Source organism: Hypomesus nipponensis, chromosome 18 (assembly GCF_054491055.1).
Source record: "Hypomesus nipponensis isolate SF chromosome 18, ASM5449105v1, whole genome shotgun sequence".
In the NCBI taxonomy this organism is placed as follows: domain Eukaryota; kingdom Metazoa; phylum Chordata; class Actinopteri; order Osmeriformes; family Osmeridae; genus Hypomesus; species Hypomesus nipponensis.
The window spans coordinates 3,337,111-3,361,215 of NC_140378.1; the positions used below are offsets into that span (position 1 = coordinate 3,337,111).

General features: G+C 51.6%; 1 protein-coding gene across 1 annotated transcript; it reads right to left on the reverse strand.

Annotated features, from left to right (window-relative positions):
• Positions 1 to 987: 987 nt before the first annotated feature.
• On the reverse strand, positions 988 to 20,941 carry sema3h (sema domain, immunoglobulin domain (Ig), short basic domain, secreted, (semaphorin) 3H). The gene is made up of 17 exons (XM_084680568.1): positions 20,556 to 20,941; positions 14,226 to 14,380; positions 12,878 to 12,940; positions 12,627 to 12,746; positions 11,162 to 11,255; positions 10,933 to 11,052; positions 10,562 to 10,707; positions 10,073 to 10,187; positions 6,383 to 6,452; positions 5,663 to 5,807; positions 4,936 to 5,155; positions 4,758 to 4,846; positions 4,523 to 4,564; positions 3,973 to 4,130; positions 3,774 to 3,835; positions 3,389 to 3,531; positions 988 to 2,940 (listed from the first exon to the last, which is right to left on the reverse strand). Exons 1-17 carry the CDS (start codon positions 20,659 to 20,661, stop codon positions 2,485 to 2,487), a joined length of 2,304 nt encoding a protein of 767 aa, XP_084536694.1. The 5' UTR covers positions 20,662 to 20,941; the 3' UTR covers positions 988 to 2,484.
• Between the last annotated feature and the right edge of the window lie 3,164 nt (positions 20,942 to 24,105).

The window sequence follows — 24,105 nt, forward strand, 5'->3', positions numbered from 1 at the left end:
TTGTTATGATCAGTGACCTATGCACTTTGTAAAGCTCTCTTTTGGAAGTCACTTTGGATAAAAGCGTCTGCTAAATGAATGAATGTAAATGTAAATTAGTGAAAGAGAATGTTGTGATACAACATCCTCTAATATTTTGGGGGCTAAGGATTTACTATCTGCGATCACTTCATGTCACACAATAACTCTTTGTTTACTCATTGTGCAACATCCCATAACACACTCTCTCGTGGTCACAAACTGAGCCTGCAGTGTTTATTGTCTACTTAATTTGTTTCACTCGGTATCCGTGAAAAAAAAGAAGGAATCTGAGAGTTTTTTGTGCTACCACATGATGATATAGAACCCGACTCATCAGAGATTTTAAACTGGCGCCATGATGACTCATCAGCTAGGGAGAAATGGTTGAGACTGGGTTGCCATGGTGACACACAGCCCTGTTACTGTATGTTACCCTGTCCTCTGCCTCTAGCCCCCAGAGGAAATATGTCTAGCAGGCTCCAGATATGATCAGTGTGTGTGAGTGTGTGAGTGGCTGTGGTGGGGGGTTCGGCCACAACTGAACTCCGAGAGATCCAGAACCTTCCAGACATGCCCAAGCCCCATCCTGCCTAAGGCCTTGCTGCTACACTGATGAACTTTTAATTTGCGGCCGTTTCGTTTCCAGCCCCAGACTCTAATGGGAAATCCTGCTACTGTGATTCAGATAATATTGTTTGGTTTCGCGTCAGCATTTGCGGTTTTGTTGTCACATGGAATTGTGACTGCTTTGTATCGCTGTGCAATACTTTCTGGGATGTTATGGATAAAGTCAGTGGTAAGAGTTGGGATGGTATACATTATAATCCTGTGTGTGTGTGTGTGTGTGTGTGTGTGACTGCTTTACTGCGTGTGGGTATGTATGTGCATAGAATGGACACATTTGATATGATATAGAGGGAGATGAAGTAACACAGTCATGAAAGCAGCCTTCTATATTTACACTGCATGTCTCCTGGAATGAGCAGACATCAAGCAAGTATCTTTATTCTGGAAAGTCACATGAAAGAAGGATTGGCAGAGAAACGTTACTGTATAATAAAACAACAAGTGGTTATGTTGTATGGTAGCGCATAATGAAGGAGGCAAGTATCCACAGATGTCTTTGAGTAAAAAATAAACGTTAAATGTCTCATCATAAAAGGTCCTTTATGAGTTCCGTCATACATATGGTGGTGGTTGGGACCTCGCTTACTCACACATGCACACATGCACATACACACATACACTTACAGACACATCTACACGTATATAGTGTAATCACTCACTCACAAACACACTTACACACACACACACACACACATATACACGCACACATGTATATATACAAACACACACATACACTCATACACACACACACATACAAGGACTCACGCACACATGCACACACACACATGCACGCCAACACACAAGTACACACATACACCAGGAGGAACGAGCTCAGTACTGGTTGCCCCCTTTCATGTGGCCCGAACGTTTTTTTTTGTTTTTTTTTTCTCAGGGCTTCCTTCCAGACTCCACAGCTGCCTCAGAACTTGAACTCCAAACCAAAGTTTATTTTTCGACAACTTGAAAAAGTGCCGTAGCTCAATCGATGCTTTTGCCGCAGCCCAGTTTGGCTGAGATACAGCCTGTGCCCTCTCATCTGAACGTTCCTCTCCTCTCACTAAAGTCAAACACACCCAGAATCAAAGGAGCCTCTTAGTTGTGAGAAGTGAAGTCTGGGCTCAGAGCTCAAGGAACACCTCAGAGTTAACCTCCACCAAACACACTGACCTCATGCAACGACTGAAACGACACGTTGTCCCGCAATGAAGAAATAAATATGGCTAACAGCGTTAAATACGGGGAAAGTGTTTTTCTTTTTTTTGTCCTCTTTTTTCTTCACCTTTCAAACAAGTCACACGCTTGTGCCCCGAGGACACAGTTTCCTTCTCTTGCATGCCTGAGTCCTTTCCAGCCCTTCTCTGTCTCTCCCCCCGCCAGTGCGCTTGAGTTTGCTTCAACAGGCAGGCTCCTACAACTGTACAACTCTATACAAGTCAGTCTACTCAGTGTCCGAGGGAATACACCCAGGCTTTCCTTCGTCAGCGACCCACATCGAAGCCCCAGCCCCCCTGTACATGGCAGGCACGTCTCTTGGCCTCTCCAGCACCCTCCAGCCTCTCCTCAGGTCCATGACTCAGCAACATGCTTCCTTCATCCAACATGCAGCGCTCTGTCATCCATGTTCACAATCGACAAGTTTGTTTATCGGCGGTGTCTAGCCCACCAGTCAGTCCTATGTACAGAGCTCCCTCCGTTTCCTCTCTCTGCATGTGTGTGTGTGTGTGTGCCCTGTTAATATTTACATTGATGTGCTGTTGTGAATGCTCGTTTTGATAGATTGGGGATTCCGGAGTGTCTTGCAGAGTGAGGGTGATGGTGGTGATGAGAGTGTTGCGTCTACGCACTCCGAGGTGACCTCTGCTGTGGCTTGCTCCTGCTTTTCCTCCCTCTTCCTCCTCCTCTTCCTCCATGCTTATGCCTCTCTCCTCGGGGCCCCTCCCCCTTCTGGGGGTCAGCGTCCTGGCTGTGCTCGCGATTGGGGTGACGGCGGCGTGGACGACGGTAACCTATCGACAGGCAGTGCTGCTCCATGCTGCTGGGGTGGATCCGCGCCATCACATCCTGGTACCAGGGCTGGGCAGAGCCTGGGGGAGACCCCGGGCTGGGATTGGTGAGGGACCAGGAAGTGGCGGTGCGGGGGGCGGCGCTCCAGACGGACAGCCTCACGGTGACGGCGGTCCAGTGGAAGCCGTGCTCCTCCAGCTGACAGTGGTACACGCCCGAGTGACTGGGCTCAGCTCGGCGAATCAGAATGCCTCGGTCCACGACCACCAGCAGATCACCTGACACCACCTGAAGAAAAGATGGGGGGAGGGGGGTTCAGAAGAGAGACAGACAGAAATACAGGCAGACAGACAGACAGACAGACAGACAGACAGACAGGCAGACAGACAGACAGACAGACAGACAGGCAGGCAGGCAGGCAGGCAGGCAGACAGGCAGGAAGGCGGGAAGGCAGACAGACAGACAGACAGACAGACAGACAGACAGACAGACAGACAGGCAGGCAGGCAGGCAGGCAGGCAGGCAGGCAGGCAGGCAGACAGGCAGGAAGGCAGGAAGGCGGGAAGGCAGACAGACAGACAGACAGACAGACAGACAGACAGGCAGACAGACAGACAGACAGACAGACAGACAGACAGACAGGCAGGCAGGCAGGCAGACAGGCAGGAAGGCAGGAAGGCAGGAAGACAGGAAGGCAGACAGACAGACAGACAGGCAGACAGGCTGACAGGCTCACCTGCTGCAGTTCTGGGCTGTTCTCTCCAGGCTCCTTGAACCAGGTGACAACTGCATGCTTGGACTTGGGGAGGCACTCCAGGTACGTGCTGTTACCCTCGGCAACCACCATCCTCCTCTGCTCAGCCTTCACCTGCAGGCCAGCTGGAGCAGAGACACAGTCCCATCAGCACCACCACCCCCCATTCTAATCATAACCAGGTGTCCATGTGTGTATAATTATAGCACTGTGTCTATGTGAATATCATTATAATAAGTCATGTAATGTATACTGCAATGTATACTGTATACATGACAATACTGATGCACTGATGATACTATGTTATTATCAGTATAACACTGTAGTATAATACTGTGTTTGTGTAATGATGGCAATCTGTACACACCCCCTTGTCGGACACACTGGGTCAAAGGGTTTGGGTCCTCTCCAACCTGACGGGCGTTCCTCCTGCACACACACACACATGCACATACAAACACATACACACACACATAAGTGTCGCTGCAGGTTCTTTGGTTGTGTGGTGTGTGTGTGTTGCTGTAGGTGTGTATATCCTCTAGTGGTGTGTGTGTGTGTGGTCCTACCTGCGTGTAACGGCCATGAAGGGGCTGCAGGCGTGGCCGTCCCAGGTGCAGTATGGGTCCCTGGCCAGGCAGCACTCTGCACAGGCCTGGCCGTACAGCTCACACTGGAACAGAGCAAGCTGGGCCACACCCTCTGCTGAACCAACAAACAGCCACTGCTGCTCACACACACACACACACACACACACACACACACATGCACACACACACAGAGAGTCACAGAAATATAGAAACAAAATTACGACAGAAACATCATCAGACGGAGAAAAGAGCATGTAACCATTTGTGGTGTGGAATTGATGTCTGTGCCACCACAGAGCGTGATGGTGAGTGTGTGAGGGTGTGTGTGTGTGTGGTGTGCGAGCCGGGGTGTTTGCATATTCACGACATGTTTTCACAACCTAGGTGTCAGCACGTCTTTAGCGCTCTGTGGTTACCATAGAAACAAGTCATGAAGCTGTCCTTGGAGATACACGGTGAGAAAATGAAAGAGTAATGAATATTACGTATGTGCGTGCGTGTCTGTGTTTGTGTGTTGAAATGATCCTACCTTCTTCTTCGACAGAGTCATAGCAGTCACCGGTGACTTGTGCTGGAAGAACAAGAGAGATGTTAGGATGGAGGGGAGAAACCCAACCAGCCGACAAGCCAGCCAGCAAAACAGTCATCAAAACATGAATACCCAACATCCATTCATTGCGCCTCCACTCTTTGAGCCAGCCAGCCAGTTAACCAACAAGCTGACGAGCCAACCGCCCGCCAGCCAGCCAATCAGCAGCAATTACCTGAAAGACCTGCAGCTGTTCCAGGGTGACCTCCTGGGTGGGGCCGTGCTCTATGGGCAGATGGATGGACTTCAGCACCAGGCCAGTGTCTGGAACGCGCAGCACACACCTGCAGGTTAGCATGGAGCAGGCAGGATACCACCCCCCCCCCCACACACACACACACGCACACACACACCTGTGCCGATGAACAGGACATCGTACTGTCCATCCACAGCCTCCACTCGGTCCACCAGCAGCCTGCTGAACTTGTAGTGCACCCCCACCCGCACCAGCAGGGGGCGCCCCCCCAGGGGCAGCACGGCCTCCTGCAGCAGGGGGTGGGTGCGGCTGAAGAAGATGACGTCGTCAGGGTACTCCCGAGTGGAGTGGTAGCTACCGTAGGTGCTGCTGGGACACTGAGGTAGGGAGGGGGGACGAAAGAGAGAGAGAGAGAGAGAGAGAGAGAGAGAGAGAGAGAGAGAGAGAGAGAGAGAGAGAGAGAGAGAGAGAGAGAGAGAGAGAGAGAGAGAGAGAGAGAGAGAGAGAGAGAGAGAGAGAGAGAGAGAGAGGGGGAGAGAGAGAGCAAGAGAGAGAGAGAGAGAGAGAGAGAGAGAGAGAGAGAGAGAGAGAGAGAGAGAGAGAGAGAGAGAGAGAGAGGGGGAGAGAGACAGAGAGAGAGAGAGAGAGAGAGAGAGAGAGATAGAGAGATAGAGAGAGAGAGAGAGAGAGAGAGAGAGGGACGGAGAGGGGGAGGGTTATTGGAGAAAAAAGGGAGGGAAGAGAAATGGCCTCCCACGTCACAAGGAGGGAAGTACGAGGTGGACGCGTTGGAGGAGAAGGACAAAGAAGGGCGGAGAGTGAGGGAGGAGGAGAGGAAGGAGAGCAGGTGGAGGGGGAGAGAGAGGTGGGGGGCTTGGACTCACAGTCCCAGGTCGTGGGTAAGGCACTTTGCCGGTGAACTCTGCCCACTTGTACTGGGGCCCCTCCTTGTGGTAGAAGCTTCCTTTGAAGGCGCGCGCCACATCTTGCATGCGGTACACACACACCGCAGAGCCGTTGAGCACATCGCTGGGGAGAGAGGTCGAGGTCAGACTGGATGGCTTGGTAGGACAGCCAGTTCAAGCAAGCATCTCTCTGTCTTTCTCTGTCTTTCTCCCTCTGTTTCAATGTGGCACAGGTTTGAACACGGTAATAATGAATGTTTGGATTGATCTGGGTGTCACTGCGTTAGGGAAAATATGAACTCAGCCTCTCCCATTCCACAGAAACGCACACACACCCTCCCTTTCATATGCACCCACAGACACAGAAACAAACACACAAGCATGCACGCACATATGTACACACGAAGACAGTAAAACATGCACGCACACAAACACACCATCACTGCATTCAGCTCTCTCTCTTTTCTGCACACAACATGAATCATTCAAGTTGCTGGTGAGAAGCCAGAAAGGCTTCGTATAAAAGACTGTTGTTAACCATAGAACATTCTGGAAGACAAAGCCATGTTAGAAGTTCGGGCCATCTAGACTTACTTAAGGGGCAGACACACCCATTATCAATACAATGTACAGTATGTATGTTTGTTTGTGTGTGTGTGGATGGTGTGTGTGGATGGTGTGTGTGGATGGAAGTTCTACCTGGAGGTGGTGAATAGGCCATAGATCAGAGGGTTCTTCTGGTCTTTCCCCTGCAAGATGAAGATGTCCTCTGGAAAGAGAGAGACAGAGACAGAGAGAGAGAGAGAGAGAGAGAGAGAGAGAGAGAGAGAGAGAGAGAGAGAGAGAGAGAGAGAGAGAGAGAGAGAGAGAGAGAGAGAGAGAGAGAGAGAGAGAGAGAGAGAGAGAGAGAGAGAGAGAGAGAGAGAGAGAGAGAGAGAGAGAGAGAAGAGAGAGAGAGCGAGAGAACGAGAAAGGGAGAGTGATAGTTAAAATACATTTTCTGGCAAGGGTACAACCAGTAAATGTATGACTAATGGTGTTTTCAGTGGAATTATGTCTGAGTGGTCCAGCCTAATGAAGCATAGGTAGTTCTATCTGCCTCCGTGTTTGTGTGTGTGTGTGTGTGTGTGTGAGAGAGAGACCTAGAAACTCTTCTCAGCCTCCTCCATCACTCCCCCTTTCTCTCTTTCTCAATTATCTCTCTCCCCTACTGGCTCCCTCCCTCCCTCCCTCCCCAACTGCTGCCGGCCTCTTTCTTTTGTCCCCTCATGGAACACATGGACACACACAGGTGTGCTGCCGTGGGGAAGACTCCTGGTCTGTGTCTCTCCCAGGCCCCCAGACCACCTCCTCCCGACACACACACACACACACACACACACACACACAAGCTCGGTGGTGTTGTTGTGGTGCGGGACTCTGAAGCATATCAGGTTCGCACATTCCTCTCACTCCCACTGCTTCAGGTGGCCTCGATGGGATCTGCCTGCTGGGAATCTAATCTCATCACACACACACACACACACTGGAGCCGCAGAGCACAGCCTAGCCCCTCGGGGCAGAGCAGAGGAGTATGGGTAAATTATACCATGCTGAGCAGATTGTCTGCAACTCTCTCTTGCTCTCTTTCTCCTCTGTTTTGGAAACATCTTCTCTCTCCTTTTCTTCTCTTTTGAAGGGCAGCGTGACGAGTGAGATGAGGACGCACACTACAGGAAACAGCCTCCATCTTTGGGGCATGCAGAGGAGACAAGGAGACGAAACTCCACCAGAGTATTGAGACTGACCCCAGGAGACTCACCTCCCCTCCCTCTTAGTCTCTTATCTGCACACGCGTTCATCCCTTTCTCCATCTCTCTGTTCCCCCCCGACAATCCACAATCGTCTTCTTTTTAAACCCCCGGTTTGTTTTATTCACTTAACGAGTCTGTTTGTCCTCAACTTTCACCAGCCGGCGTTTCCTCTTTTGATTTCTTTGTCTGTCTTTGCCATTCTCTCCTGCTGAGGGCTCCAGTTGTGTCGGTTCTACCGAACAAAGGAATGTTTCTGCCTGTGGTGAGATATCCTTGTCTGGCCCGCACCCCCCCCTCTCCTTTTCCCTCCCTCCCTCCCTCCCTCCCTCCCTCCCTCCCTCCCTCCCTCCCTCCCTCCCTCCCTCCCTCCCTCCCTCCCTCCCTCCCTCCCTCCCTCCCTCCCTCCCTCCCTCCCTCCCTCCCTCCCTCCCTCCCTCCTTCCCTCCCTCCCTCCCTCCCTCCCTCCCTCCCCAGCCTCAGCCCCTATCATCCTCCCCCTCCCAGCCGCCAGTACACTCCGCCTTCCAAAAACAGTTGGGATGTGGGTACCGTCTCTCTTTTCTTCTACCACCCACCAGCACACCCACATACGCTCACACACAGACACACGTGAACTCCATGCAGACCTCAGACAAAGCGACGGACAGGCTCTCTGCTCCACACCTCGAGGATGAAGGCACATTCCAGAGAGTTCCACGACTTCCTGTTTCGTTGGGGACAGTAGAACTATTCCAGCCATGTCAAACCTGCTACATTGGATGATAACACAGTGAGAAGCCACATATTAACCTGAGGAAGCAGGCTTAGCTAGTCTGGGAACCCTGACCTTTCGACAGAGACAGAGCAAGGGGGGGGGGGGGGGTGTATGCATGAGTGTGCAGGTTGTGTTGCCGTGCTAGGCAGGCTTCATCGGAATTTTCGAAACTTCCCTGTCTGGAAGGACAGGAGGACAGGAGGGCGGAAGGTGCGTGTTTGGAGTGTTGGGACCATGGAGGCACCACAGGGGGTCAGACAGGACAGCTGACCAATCGGCCACGCTTGAAGACCCTCACTCAGGCACTCATGGGAGTCGTAGTGTTTCCAGCCGACAGAGCGTGGCGTAAACACGACACCGGCAGCATTCTTGGGCCCAAGAGGACAGGCTGATGTTTATGTTCCTCATGGCGAGGTGTGTGTGTGTGTTTGCTTACGTACTCCCAGTTATCACAGCAGGTGATATGGGCCGTGGTGTATCAGTGAGAGATGGGATCGGGTCTGGCTGAGAAGGAGACAGAGACAGGGACCGGCCTCTTATCACTGCTGTCTGTGTAAACACAACCCTACAGCAGGATAAACAGCCTGACTCCACAGCCTGCTGCTGGGGTTGCTGAGGCACACACATACCACTAATACACACACACATACCATAAACACACACACACATACACACACACACATATACTTTACACACATATTTGTGGCGTCCTGCGGAAACCCGTCGGATGTCGCGGCCGCTCACTGTTGGCTATAAGCCATAAAAGATCGAAAATCGTTTTCTGTCAAAATTGAGATTTTTGATGTTTGTATAGTTAACACCCTAAACTTCATTGTAATGTACAACAAGTATATGATCACTCATGAAAAACTGTTTATTTCAACGGCCATGTCAAATCGAATTGTGAAACGGAGTGGAATCTTTGAATGCAGTTTTCTCCCTAATCACTTTTTGACAAAGGTCAACTTTAAAATGAAGTCACTTCAGATTTAAACAGATTTGTAGCCAGGAGAGGTTGTAGTTTCCAAATCATACCCAGAAAGTCAAATGTTCACCATTTCTGGGTTTCTGCAGGCCGCCACACATATTATTCAGTCACACACACACAACCACAAGTAACTATACTCACACACACAAATACCATACATACAAACACACACACAAACAAACAAACAGAATGCTATCCTACTTCTATCCTAATCACCCTTCTCTTTGCAAATAATACTAAGTCTGGCCCAACACACAAAATACACACACACGCCCACAGAGGCGAAAGACAGTTCTTTGATGCACCTCTAATAGAATCTTCAGCCCTGCTGGTTGCTACAGCGACCAGGCCTGGAGCCCAGAGCAGGAGAGGGCCGAGGGACGGGTTGGCTGGTCACCGTGGTAACGGTGGAGAACCACCACCACCACAGGGAGGGGTCAAGTTACCGTAGCGACGTGATCGCACTCACACACACAAACACACACACACACACTCTCCAGACGTTCTGTTGGCCAAGTGTGAGTCTGTTCTCAGACAGACCAGCCGACGCCTCATATGAACACACGTATGAGGGCACATCCGCCCCTCCGAGCAGCAGACCCTGAACTGTGGAACACGAGAGTGCAGCCGCAGCACGCACCGTCCATCCACACGCGCGTGTGTGTACACGACCTGCACGTCAGTGCCTCCTTTCTCCTCGACTGGAGAGAGACTCTTCCTCAGAGCTTCAATCCAACCAGTTCAGGCACTGCTGCTCTGGACTCAAACGGAGGGTCCATCAACTGGGGCTGGGAGCTGTGTGTGTGTGTGTGTGTGTGTGCGTGTGTGTGTGTGTGGGGGGGAGGAACACTCACGTAGCTGGTGGAAGTGTGTGTGGATGCCGTCAGGCCCGGGGACAGAGCAGACCATGCGGGCCTTCTGGAATGTGCTCCATTTGTTCACCAGGCTCCGCTGGCCCCCGATGTCGTTCTGGACACACACACACACAAAAACACACACACACACACACATACATACACATACACACACACATGCATACACATCCTCACATACACACACACACATACACACACATGCATGCACACACGCACACACGCACACACACAGAAGTATTATCCTTGATCAGAGATTGGAACAGCACATGCAGATGTAACAAACTATCCAGTAGACAGCGATAGCACAAACATAAACAACCCCATGTGTACAGGACATGCAGAAACACACATACACACACACACGTATGAGCGCAATTGACGTAAGTGCAAGTGACGGCTACACCCACACACGCAAACAGGCCCGCAGCAGTGAGTGTACCCGAGGCCAGGCACGTCGAAAATGCTCACCTTGCAGACACGTGCCACTCTGGAGTATAGCACCTTCCCAGCAGCCCCCTCTGCCTCCTGAGCGCGCTCAGTGAAGAACACGTAGACCTTATCGTCCTCGGGGTTCTCTGTCTCTGACATGGGAGCCACCGCCACAAACTGGGCATCTGCAGTGAGCCACAGAACCGAGAAGGAGAGAGGGAAAACAGGTAGAGCAGGAAAGAAAAAGAGAAACGCGCACGAGCCGGCGAGGTGGAGAGAGACCCGAAGGGGAGGGGGAGAGAGAAGAAAGAGCGAGGGCGTTAGAGAGAGCGTTTGCCGTCGAGGTTTCGTGGGGTCTCATTGTCCGTCGGAGGGATGTGGTGGAGGCGGTGGGAGGTGCAGTTCCCCACCTTGCAGCCAGGTGGAGTCGTACTGCTCGGTGCGGATGACGTGGCGCGGGCCCAGGCTGCGGAAGAAGGCAGAGTCTCGACTCATGAAGTCTGACGATATCCCGGCGTACAGCTCTCCATCTGAAACACATGACCAAACCTCGCGCTGTAACACCCTGGAACTGGAACTCTACACACACAAGCGCGCGCGCACACCCACACCCACACACACACACTCCTGTCTTCTTACCAACAATTGCAGAGGCGGCTCTCTGGTGTGGGTCGTAGGGACATTTCCCCTTGCCACTCTCTGTCTGTCCAAACGACAAGGTTTGGCGATCGGACTGCAGGGAGAAATACAGTCAAACTCGTAGTTAACACTCAAACTCATATACACACGCACTCACACACACACATACACCCCTCCCCCCACCCCCCCACCCCCAGACAGAGGGGTTAATCCCCCAAAGTGGGGGGGTTAAATATGTGTGAACTACAATCTGAGAGAGGCCTGCTGAGCTGTCTGCTCACTGCACCATGTCCCCTCGCGTCCCTGCTCAGCCAACTAAGACCCTTTCATGGGCTTATGGGAGCTCCACACACACACACACACACACACATGCACACACACACACGCGCACATGCACACAGGCACACACACACGCAAACACACACACACACACACAGGGGCACACATGCACACACATTCAGGCACACACACACACAAGGTGCGCACATTCAAAGGCTCGCACACCACAGAGCTCTCACTCACACACAGACAGCCAGACAGATGCACACCGCACATGAACAGACACACATGAGGGGGATGTAAAGGGGGAAAACAGCTGGAGGAAAACTTGAGGCGAGGTCATGTGCACAGGGTATCAACTATAGACGGCGAGAAGGAAGCGTGAGAGAGAGAAAGAGGAGAGCAGAGGTGAGGAGTGGAACGGGGAGTTTAGCTAAGATTGCGTCAGTCAGATATGTGGGTCTAACCCTAAACCATGTCAACCATGTGGACCCAGGAGACAGATAGGCCAGGCAGGTGTAGGGGCATGAGGGCAGACACAGCACATGTCTGCTCCTGATAGGCCTGCTATAGGGGCAGACAGAGAGACAGACAGACAGACAGACAGGCAAGCAGGCAAGCAGGCAAGCAGGCAGACAGACAGATCACCTGACACCACCTGAAGAAAAGATGGGGGGAGAGAGACAGACAGAAATACAGACAGGCAGACAGAAAGGCAGAAAGGCAGAAAGGCAGAGAGGCAGACAGACAGACAGACAGACAGACAGACAGATAGATAGATAGACAGACAGCCAGACAGACAGGCAGACAGGCAGACAGAGAGAGAGAGAGAGAGAGAGAGAGAGAGAGAGAGAGAGAGAGAGAGAGAGAGAGACAGACAGACAGACAGACAGACACATACAAAGACAGACAGGCCGATGCTGGAGATGGGGGAGAAGGGGTTGAGGGGGGCGATGGGGACGTGCGGGGCGAGGCGGTGGACGGCAGAGCATGTTGGGCCTGAGGGAAAAGAGTGAGAGGAGAGGGGGGGGAGGGGGAGGGGGAGGGAAAGCTGCTGATGCAGATCTACAGCAGGATAGAGGTGTTGATGCTGGTCGGGCTGGGAGGTGGAGGGGCGGGACGACTCCCAGGGAGAGGGTGGGTGGGATGTGTGTGTGGGCAGAGGGGCCCTCACTGCTGTGTTTACCGTGAGGAAGAGGCTGGTGGGGATGAAGGCACAGCGAGGGTTGAAGGCTCCAGTGCCACACACATACAGGTGGGTCTGGTTGTAGGGCTGGAGCACTCGCAGGAAGTTAGCACACTCCGACTGTGGAAGACAGTAGAAATGTGTACACTCTGACTGTGGACGCTAGACTTACACTACTGTGAATGAGAGAGGGAGTTCACACGAAGCACCAAAACACATCGGATATTGTGTGTGTGTGTGTTTGGTTTTACCTGCCGATCCTTCCCAGCCATCAGACACTCCTCAACACGCTCTGAACTGGCGGGCCAGTAGAGCTGAGATGGAGAGAGAGGGAGGGAGAGAGAGAGAGAGAGAGAGACAGAGAGAGAGAGAGAGAGAGAGAGAGAGAGAGAGAGAGAGAGAGAGAGAGAGAGAGAGAGAGAGAGAGAGAGAGAGAGAGAGAGAGAGAGAGAGAGAGAGAGAGAGAGAGAGAGAGAGAGAGAGAGAGAGAGAGAGAGAGAGAGAGGGAGGGAGTGAGAAAAAGAAAGCGGGTGAGAATAGCTGTTTTACAGGACCAGTATGAGTTTGCTACCACGACATGACTAATCAACACAGCATGGCCACTGGGTTAGTCATTTAGAGGCCGTAGCAGTGATAATAAGATAAGATAAAGACCTTTTTCTTATCACCAAATACCAGGGTAGGGGTGGGAGGAAGTGTATGCGTGTGCTCGTGTGTGTGTGTGTGTCTGTCTGCGTGCACGCTGCAGATATACCAGCTTACATAAACCCCCCCCCCCGTCTGTGACTGATGGCGTTTCTTGGATGTCATCGCACACAGGAGCACCAGTGAAGTGATTTCTACGCTCTGTCACAAGGACAAAGGGCCATGGAGACGAGCAGACACTAATTCTGCCGTGACGTCCGCCAGACCTTCGAGGACAGAAACCTTGGCTGGACGTTAGAGGAGGACGAGTCGGCAGGAGGAAACGGTCCGAAAGGAGCGAAGAGAGAGAGAGAGAGAGAGAGAGAGAGAGAGAGAGAGAGAGAGAGAGAGAGAGAGAGAGAGCGGAAGAAGCTGAGCGACGGGCATCGCCGTTGGTTATATGTGAAGGTGTGTGTTTGGGAGGCCGTGGTGTGCGTTTATGGGTGGACGAGTGTCTGGTTGTGGATTGCGTGTGAGTGTGCGTTTGTGAGCGTGTGTGTCCGGGTGCCTGTGTCTGTGTGGGCGTGTGTGTGTGCGTGCGTGCGTGTGATGTGGTTCATAGGGAGTCATGCAGGAGGAATGCTGGAGGGCTTGGCTGATCAGAGGACTGCCTCATTAGGCGAAGCACAGCTACAGTCAGTCACACACTCACCCGGTCTCCCACCTCTCCCTCTACCACCCTGCCGTCCCCCTCTGGCTCCTTCCCACCCCCCTTCCTCCTTCTATCCATCCATCCATCCATCCCTCCCTCCCTCCCTGCATGTCTACCTGCCTGAGGGAAGTGAGAACAAGGGCGACCTTGGAATGACACCGTCTTGGCTGAAGCTATGTCTGCCAGTGTCTGCCTAAGGTTTGTGTGTGCGTGCGTGTGTCCCTCTGTCCGTGGTCCCTCGGACGTGTGTGTTGTCCGCGTACCTGGCGAGGGTTCTGTGTGATGTCATCCAGGCTGGTGGACAGCAGGTGGTCCTTCGTGGCCACGTAGAGGCGGCGGCCGTCTTCATCCGGCAGCAGTGAGTGCAGGTCTCCTGCCACCAGGGGCAGAGTGAGCAGTCGACCATTCTGCACCAGCTCTGTAGCACAGGGACGGGGAGGAAGAAGACGACCGTCACGGCATGTCGCGAGTTCATGTTGGATCGAATCACCACCAATGCACTGCAGCGAACCGTAGGGTTAAGAGTTCGAAACATCCAAAGCAGACGGTCAGAAAGTCAGTTCTCATGGACAGATGGACAGATAAGCAATGACTGTTTTTGTTTTTTTTGCCACTCACTCAAGATACGATCAAATGTATTGATCGTATCTGGCGCACGCTCATGGGACTAGGCAACCATGGTAGTCGGATGAGTTGTGTAACCAGACAGGATGTGATAACACGGGGAGATTTGGACAGGTAGGTGACCAGGTGACGGTTAAATGAGGCACGACGAACACAGAGCCAGCTAGGATGGGGGGAGAGACTGACAGCTCGAGGACAGGAAGTGTGTCAACTGAGATGGAGCGATACTGGGACACAGAGAAGGACAGCGAACTCGTGTTCAGTGACAGTAAAAGAAGATGCCGTTAGGTTTGAAGGTTCCAGAATAAACTCGCTGCTTTGAATCATTCGGTTGAGGAAGAGTTGAGGAGAGCTGAGTGAGACTGCTGTCAAACTGGCACAAACACTTAGCTGTTGGCACGTCTGTAACAACACAACACATGTCCTAAATATCGCACACATTCCTGCCACTTTCCACCATACACCAGCTGCACCCACCCCACCCTTCCTCTGGGGCAGTTGCCGTGACAACGGTCTGTTCACTACGATGCCGTGGGGAAGACTCCTGGTCTGTCTTTCCCCCAGCCCCCCTGACCACCCTGTACAGACACACACATGCGCACACACACACACTCACTCACTCTCACACGCACACAGACACAGACACACACTCTCACACACACACAACCGTCTGTGGAATTAACTGCAGTAGTAGTTCACCTGTGAGTCTGTGTTACTCCCTTGAACCAGACAGCATTGAAAGACACATCTTACAGCAACTGCTTAGCAATTACACACTTACCGTGTATATTTGTTGTATGAAATATAAATAATAATATGTATATTTGTGTGTGTGTGTGACTGTGAGTGTGTGTGTTGAAGAGACAGAGTATACTGTAATACATAGATTCTCACATGTCTTTGCATTTTCAGCTGACTTGTAGCGTGCTGCATATAGCTCTGGTAGCTGTTAGCGGTGCCATCGTTCACAGGACAGAGGTCTGCCTATGAGAGGTGAACCAGCGTGTCAGCTGATGTAAACATAACCTCTAGAACAGTACACTCACACACAGCACCGGCTGTGTTTCCAGAAACAGTCCGAAGGCTATAGCCGTGCACGTTCCTTGGCTTGTTGGCTTGTCGTTCGCGAGGGTTAGGACGTTGGGAAGGAAGTCGTCGCTCATGCCACAGCGCGTCCTCATCTCCGCGTCGTCCCTTCTAATCTCCGACGGCGTACCGTCCAGCCCCGGGGTCCGAGTCTGTCTGAGTCCGTTAGGCTCGCCGAGTGCAACAGCGCCTACACGAGCTCAAGGTGACAGAGAGGTCAATAGGGGGCATGATCCGCGACCCCCTCTCAATTGACCCATGACCCTGTCGTCCCGAATCAAAGGAGCAGGAGCTTAGCTGGGACTCTCCATGCCGGCTCACCGCCACGCCTCCCCTCTCTCAACAGCTCTCACTAACCCGACTAGCAAGCCGTCATCTGAGGCCGGGTGGGCGGGAAGAGATCGACTACAGAGAGGAAAAAAAGAGTGGCGGGCTAGGGTGTTTGTGTGTGTGTGTGCACATGCTTGTGGGTGTTGTGTGCGTGTGTTTGTGTGTGTGTGTCAGTCTGTCTGTCTGTCTGTATTTATCGGCCTCAGGAAAGCAGGGCCTGTGGACATTAGATTACCTGAGTCATGGGAGCTGCTGATGTGCTTGATGTGATTACAGCAAATGTGTGGCGTGTGATACAGCTAAGAACATTCCTCTATCAGGACACACACGCAGTGTGTGTGTGTGTGTGTGTGTGTTTGTGTGTGTGTGAAAACCTGGGGGAGGGAGTCCCCTTATCAGAAATTGTTTTAGGCCTTTGATCGTTCTTTTGATCTACAATGTGATAAGAGGGATCGTTCAGGATATTACATTCTGAATTTATGTATCTAATTTTATTTTTTTTGGGGGGGGTGGGGAGTTTACCCACTACAAGTGCTTCCGTGCTTACGTGTGAGACACGTGAGAGTGTGCGTATGGGAGAGCTCATATGATTTTGAATGTGTGTGTGAGGGTGCATGTGTGTGTCTTTGTGTCTGCATCTGTGTTTGTCTGGCTGGGCCCAGGAGCTGATCTGTCTGGTGCAATGTTCCCAAGGGGAAGACTTTGGTGGTTGCGCCACCGGAGACACATGGAAACCGGGGCATATTTCCTGTGGAAATGGGGTTATCACTTCACCAATTACTGTTGTAATTATCATGGGAGGCCTGGAGATGCCTGCGAAGTATGTACACACCCAAAAATACACACACACACACATATGCACACACACACAATCACATCTTTGTGTATATACACACTGTCTGGCTTTTATCAGCAATCATTCTGGCACACTTGGACATGTTGACCTTTCACCTAACAGGGTATGATTATTCATCATAGGTAGACAGGTAGCCTGGGGCAGCCATGAGGCAGGGCCGGCATGAGGCCCCCCATTCCCTCAACCTCCCCCAGTCCTCCCCCAGTCCTCCCCCAGTCCTCCCCCAGTCCTCCCCCAGTCCTCCCCCCAGTCCTACACTCAGCCTCCCCAGTCCTCCCCCAGTCCTCCCCCCAGTCCTACACTCAGCCTCCCCAGTCCTCCCCCCAGTCCTCCCCCAGTCCTCCCCCCAGTCCTCCCCCAGTCCTCCCCCAGTCCTCCCCCAGTCCTCCCCCAGTCCTCCCCCCAGTCCTACACTCAGCCTCCCCAGTCCTCCCCCCAGTCCTCCCCCCAGTCCTACACTCAGCCTCCCCAGTCCTCCCCCCAGTCCTACACTCAGCCTCCCCAGTCCTCCCCCAGTCCTCCCCCCAGTCCTACACTCAGCCTCCCCAGTCCTCCCCCAGTCCTCCCCCCAGTCCTACACTCAGCCTCCCCAGTCCTACACTCAGCCTCCCCAGTCCTCCCCCAGTCCTCCCCCCAGTCCTACACTCAGCCTCCCCAGTCCTCCCCCGGTCCTCCCCCAGTCTCCCCCAGTCTCCCCCAGTCCTCCCCCAGTCTCCCTCACTCCAGGGCCTCTTTCTCTCTGGGTCACAAGGCGAGCAGGTGGGATTTGGGTCTCAACGTTGTTCAGCTCAGATCCACTCCCCCCACTGCACATGTGTGTGTGCGCAGGTGTGTGCCAATGCATGTGTGTGTCTATGAATGTGTGTGTGTGTCTATGGGTGTATGTGTGTGTCTTTGAATGTGTGTGCGTGTCTATGAATGTGTGTGTGTGTGTCTATGGACGTGTGTGTGTGTCTATGAATGTGTGTGCGTGTGTCTATGGATGTGTGTGTGTGTCTATGAATGTGTGTGTGTGTGTGTGTCTATGGGTGTGTGTGTGCCTTTCTCCACTCATTTCACACGGCTTATCGTCCCTGATTGGTTCATTAGCCCTCGGTACATGCCGCTATACATTTCACCTAATCCAGAGGAAAATGTGCCTTTTGTGTGTGGGGGGGAGCTGGTCCAATCTGCAGCTGTCATTTATCATTTGGGGAAATCAGGGTCCCCATTCTCCAAATGACTGGGATAATGGAGCCATTAGAAATAAGTGTGTGTGTGTATGTGTGTGTGCTTGTCCGGTGTGTGGTCTTTGCACGTCTATGAATGACATGCATGCACAAAAGCAGTGTGTGAGTGCACGTTTAGGTGAGCTGGGGAGAGAGAGAGGGAGCTGGGTCGAGAAAAAGAGAGATCCCCCCCCAAAATAGAGAGAGTTACGACCCGCACCTCTTAACACAAAACAAAGTTCCTCTGAACACGAAACACTGAAATGTGATCCTGGACCAGCTCCTAGGGAAAACATCCATGGACCCCCACCTCTGTGTCTCCCCCAGGGTCTGATCGAGAAGTCGTCTCCCGCCACGGAGGAAAGAGTAGAAGCCGGCCTCCCGCGGAGCGCCCACGAGAGGTGACTTACAGACGCAGCGCACATCTAACGCCAAGGTTCAAAAGCCAACCCAGATGCGAGACCAGACTGAGAAACATCTATCAAAGACCAGACTGAGAAACATCTATCAGAGACCACACTGTGAGACACCTATCAGAGACCAGACTGTGAGACACCTATCAGAGACCAGACTGTGAGACACCTATCAGAGACCAGACTGTGAGACACCTATCAGAGACCAGACTGTGAGACACCTATCAGAGACCAGACTGTGAGACACCTATCAGAGACCTGACTGTGAGACACCTATCAGAGACCAGACTGTGAGACACCTATCAGAGACCAGACTGTGAGACACCTATCAGAGACCACACTGTGAGACACCTATCAGAGACCAGACTGTGAGACACCTATCAAAGACCACACTGTGAGACACCTATCAGAGACCAGACTGTGAGACACCTATCAGAGACCAGACTGTGAGACACCTATCAGAGACCAGACTGTGAGACACCTATCAGAGACCAGACTGTGAGACACCTATCAGAGACCAGACTGTGAGACACCTATCAGAGACCACACTGTGAGACACCTATCAGAGACCTGACTGTGAGACACCTATCAGAGACCAGACTGTGAGACACCTATCAGAGACCAGACTGTGAGACACCTATCAGAGACCAGACTGTGAGACACCTATCAGAGACCAGACTGTGAGACACCTATCAGAGACCAGACTGTGAGACACCTATCAGAGACCAGACTGTGAGACACCTATCAGAGACCAGACTGTGAGACACCTATCAGAGACCACACTGTGAGACACCTATCAGAGACCAGACTGTGAGACACCTATCAGAGACCAGACTGTGAGACACCTATCAGAGACCTGACTGTGAGACACCTATCAGAGACCAGACTGTGAGACACCTATCAGAGACCACACTGTGAGACATCTAACAGACTCGCACGAGACGCCATCGTCGGAGCTCACACACCTCCAGGCGCAGAGGGATTGGAGCACCACAGCTGACTGCATTAGCGGCAGGTAGCCTCTCCCCCCACCCCCTCCCCCCGGCCCCACCCACCCTCGTCTTCACCTTCACACAGAGACGACTCCACGGAGTGCGAAGCGTTTTCCCCACCTGAGAGTTCCAGCCCGGCGCTGTTGACTTCCTGCCTCTCCAGAATGTGCCTTTGTCATTTCTAGGTCACGTTCCCCGCTCTCCGCACCGAGCCGCGTTTGTGTTTTCACTGAATCTCATTAGGGGAGGCTTGGCTGGCGTGGGTGGGTGGGTGCAGGCTGTTATTATGATAACACCCATGCAGACTCCATCTGAAAGAGTCTGGTCCACCCCCCCCACCCCCTCCGCCCCCAACCCCCCCGACAGATAATCCAGGACTCAGACGGAGGATCCCTTTCCACAGACAACCTCCATCAGCATGTTTCCTTGTCTAAGACTAGGACCGCAGTCTTAATCTGGGTCGGTCCTGTAGAGAACGGCTGGGGGGGGGGGGTACTTTGTAGTAGCAGAGGAGTAGTGATGCAGTAGAAAAGTATATGCCAGTGCAGTTATCAAGCTCAGTAGGAGTCCCTTTTCTCATGCTGACATGAAATCGCACGTCTTTATCTCTAACAGAACCTGTCTATTTCTGTCGTGGAGTTTGCGTTCTGCAGCTTCCTGTCCTCCATGGAGGCGAACAAGACAGAAGAACACAATAAGACGATATCTAGGACACAAAGAGAGACGTCAAAACAGAAGCACGCTGTGCAGACAGGAAGAGACACAGGGAGAGAGAATGAACAGAGTGGGGTGCCCAAGTCTGGGAGAGAGAGAGACTCGCTGAAAGAGAGAGAGAAGGAGAGGGACGAGAAGAGGGAGAGAGAAAGAAAGAGAGAAGTATGGAGACTGGGGTGGAGAGACAGAGAGGGAAAGGGGAGAGAGACGTGAAGAAAGACGGGGGTAGGGAGAGAGAGAGAGAGAGAGAGAGAGAGAGAGAGAGAGAGAGAGAGAGAGAGAGAGAGAGAGAGAGAGAGAGAGAGAGAGAGAGAGAGAGAGAGAGAGAGAGAGCGGGACCCAGTTGCCCAGTGGACCAGAGCTCTCTTACCTGAGTGTGTGAACTGGAGCCTGGGCTGGTAGGCTCTCCATGCCCCCGCCGGGGTGGAGCCCATGTGAGCCAGCAGCAGCAGTAGCACAGCCCCCAGCCGACTCATGGTCTTCTCTGAACACACGCTCTCCGACACTTCCAGCTCTGGATGACTGCCGCACACACTTCGCAAGGGAGGCAAGTGCAGAGTACACACGCACACACACTTGCTCTCACCTGTGCTGGAGTAGACCGGTCTGTGGGTTCAGGTGTGTGTGTGTGTCTGTGGGATTTCTAAGAGAGCAGGGAGAAATGTAGTCCAATAAAGCACTGGTCCTGGTGGGCTTATCTGATCGCTCGTCCTCAACTCTCTCTCTCTCTCTTCTGGAACTCCCCAAGTCTCCACAGCGTCCCTCTCTCTTATGTATTCTTCGTCCCTATGCCGTCTCTCAGATACTCCACGGGTTTGTTCACTCCCCCTCTCTCCGTACTGTCATTTCTGATCTCTCTCTCTCTCTCTCTCTCTCTCTCTCTCTCTCTCTCTCTCCCTCACTCACTCACTCCCTCTCACTTTCTCTAACTCCCCCTCTCTTCCTTTCTCTTTAACTCGCTCTCTCCCTTTATGTCTGTCTCTCTCTTTCTCTCTCTCTCTCTCTCTCTCTCTCTCTCTCTCTCTCTCTCTCTCTCTCTCTCTCTCCAACAGCCTTGTGTAAATGCAGAGAGGGAGGAGAGATCCTAAATCGAAGCTCTCTCTCCGTCTGTCTCTCCCTCTCAAACCCACACTCACACCATTGTCTCTCGTGCTAAAAAGGTTTAACTAATGATTGAAGTGGGACCGAACACACAGTTTTGCTTTGGCTCTCATCTTTCATCAAAAGTCCCTCCTCATCCCAAATTCATCCTCGTCTCTGATGTCCCTGTTTTCTCGTCCCACTCCCATTCTCCCAACTCAACCCTCTGCTTCCATTCCTCCGCTCCCGTTTACCCCCCCCCCCCCCCCCCCCGCCACACACTAAATTCTTCCAACTCAACATGATTATTCGCTCCCCATGCACCCCGACACACACCCTTCCTCACACACACCCCAGCAAACACACACACTCTCCCACCCCCCCCTCACGCACACACTCTTCCACCCCCCCTCACACACACCCCAGCACACACTACCCCACCCACCCGCCCCCCCTCACACACACACCCCAGCACACACACCCTCCCACAGCCCTCCTGCTTTCTCTCTCTCAGTCTCTCCCAAAACACGTCCTCGTCTAACTTTCCCCATGCTGAGGCTGTGCTGCTCTCTAGAGGTTGTTACAGGGATTACAGATGTATTGACAGCATAAAGAACATACTGTACTTCCTTTCTGACAGAGGCAGGAAAATGGCGTGTGTGTAACTTTAATAATAGTCATCGTTTGACTTTTGATATATGTGAGGCATGAGAAAGGTGAAGAATTTGAAAACCATGGAGGCATAGTCCAGAGAAAGTCCTTGACTAAAAGCTGTCACAAACGAAGGCAGTTAACAAACATGCTACTCTAAAAAACGGACAGAAGTCTTTTGTATACATTGAGTTGTTTTGCAGATTCGACTTTCCAATTTGTTTGGTATGGCGCTCGATGTGCCTTATTATTTTGTATTTGATTTTACTGTACAAGACATGGATACTTCGTTTGACACACATTTTATTTTGTAATTGTGCTCTATACATTTATTTTTTCTGTAACCGTTTGAAGTTGTTTTAAACATGCGTGCACTATTACTAGTACTACAAAACACACTCACACAAACACACACACACACACACACACACCACACAATGTTTGGAAAAACGACCAGGGGTCGACAAGTGTTCTGTCGGTGTAGGCAGAGCCCCAGGGTATAGGTATTACCAACAATTAAGCCGTTCTGATTTTCAACCACCAGGTGGCAGGGCAGGTCAGGATTCTTGCATTAGAAGCCCAGACATTTGGTCCAGAAGGAGACATGACTGATATCCCCATACACAACGTTCCCCCACAAAGCATCACCCAAGGCCAAGGTAATATTGCTTTTGAGAGAGCTGATAGGTAAACCAAAGCTTGTCTCTCCCTATCTGTTTAGGTCAGTTCGGGTCGGGTATTAACGGAGAGAACAGTATAGTTTATTATGTGTCAGTACTAATGTGCTTTAATTTGATAAACTGCGATATTTTAAGGGTTACGGGTTATAGCAACAAACAAAAAAATCAACGATAGATGAAATGATTACTGTGTTGAGTAGCCTACTTTCATCTCACTTCAGCCTAGTTGGGCTCGCTAGGACAGTACAATAACTGAAGTTGTCTACGAATTAGCGGTAAACACAGTTTGTAATATGATCACAAGAAGTTGGCAATAAGAGACCAGATGAAGTGTGCCGCTCCCTCATTACTCATACCGAATTGAATGTTTGCTGTCATTTACTGGCTGACTCACTGATCGGCACGCTTTTTATAGCTGTTCTAAAAAAAAACTAAGGCTACTTGTGGATCGCATGAAAACGTGTGTAAAACTGACATCAGACGCAGACATAGACAAAAATGTCCTAGTAGGCTATTACTGTTCCATTTGTGTATATGATTTCAGGGCCGGGTGCCTGAAGACCGATGAAATCGCGGTAGTCATGCTACTGGCTGCTGTTTCTGTGTTATACAACCCGCCCCCTCAACCACTCCCTCTCTCTCATTGGCCAGCGCACAGAGGGATGAGCGTATATTGGTTAAAAATAGTTTCACTCGGCTAGGCTAAAAATAGCCCAGTATATAAAGCCCTCGACTCGCTCAACTGAGAGCCAGTGAGCGCGTCCCGGGAAAAGCACGCAGGAGGCATGAGCTGGACCGAGAATGAAAAAGCGCTAGTTGTTCCAGGCCAGCCGCTGTCTCACGTCACCCGTTCCTCTCCCTTATAGTCTTGCTCAAGAGAGATCCGGGCTGTGCAATAGACCTTCCTTTCATGAGACCTTTTTTTGAGTGTAGCGGGCGGGGGGTGGAGGCAATGACGGGTTTCCTTCCTCTCTAAGTACTTCGTTTCTGCCGCCTCAGACGTGCTGTGTAGCCCAACTTAACCTTCTGTGTCCAAAATGGCAAATTATAAAATGTGTTTGATGAAAAAGTAGCGCATTACTCCATCCTGTGTGTACTGGCTCTGCTTGTGAAACAGGGTCATCGTTCAGAATTTAAATGATCATTACAGTACATTAGCACCAGACAGGATGACCTCGAACCCACTTTCCTCCGTTTGGAAGGATACACCTTGAAGCTAAGTTTCCTTCCCGCTTATGCAAGTAGCTAAACTAGTTGGAAGGTAACATTAGTCATTACTTAAAGTAACACACATCTAAGATGAGAGATCACTGGGCGTTGTTGCTGTAAATCCCAGTTGATTCAAGTTAACCCTACCTGAGCCTGTTCTCAGTGATCTACATCAAATAACCTCAGGTTGACACAAACCTAACCCACCCCCAAATAAATCTCTTGAATTAAAGTACTGTTATAGAAAGTCATTTATTACACAATGTAACCAAGGCTAGTTTACAAGTACAGTTTCCAGTC

Bases quoted from the DNA above. Each gene is read 5' to 3' on its own strand.
- sema3h (XM_084680568.1), bottom strand. From the start codon at position 20,661: ATGAGTCGGCTGGGGGCTGTGCTACTGCTGCTGCTGGCTCACATGGGC. The intron at 12,941-14,225 runs GTACGCGGACAA...TCTCCATCTCAG, and splicing joins TCACACAGAACCCTCGCCAG to CTCTACTGGCCCGCCAGTTC. The intron at 5,156-5,662 runs GTGAGTCCAAGC...TCCCTACCTCAG, and splicing joins CTTACCCACGACCTGGGACT to TGTCCCAGCAGCACCTACGG.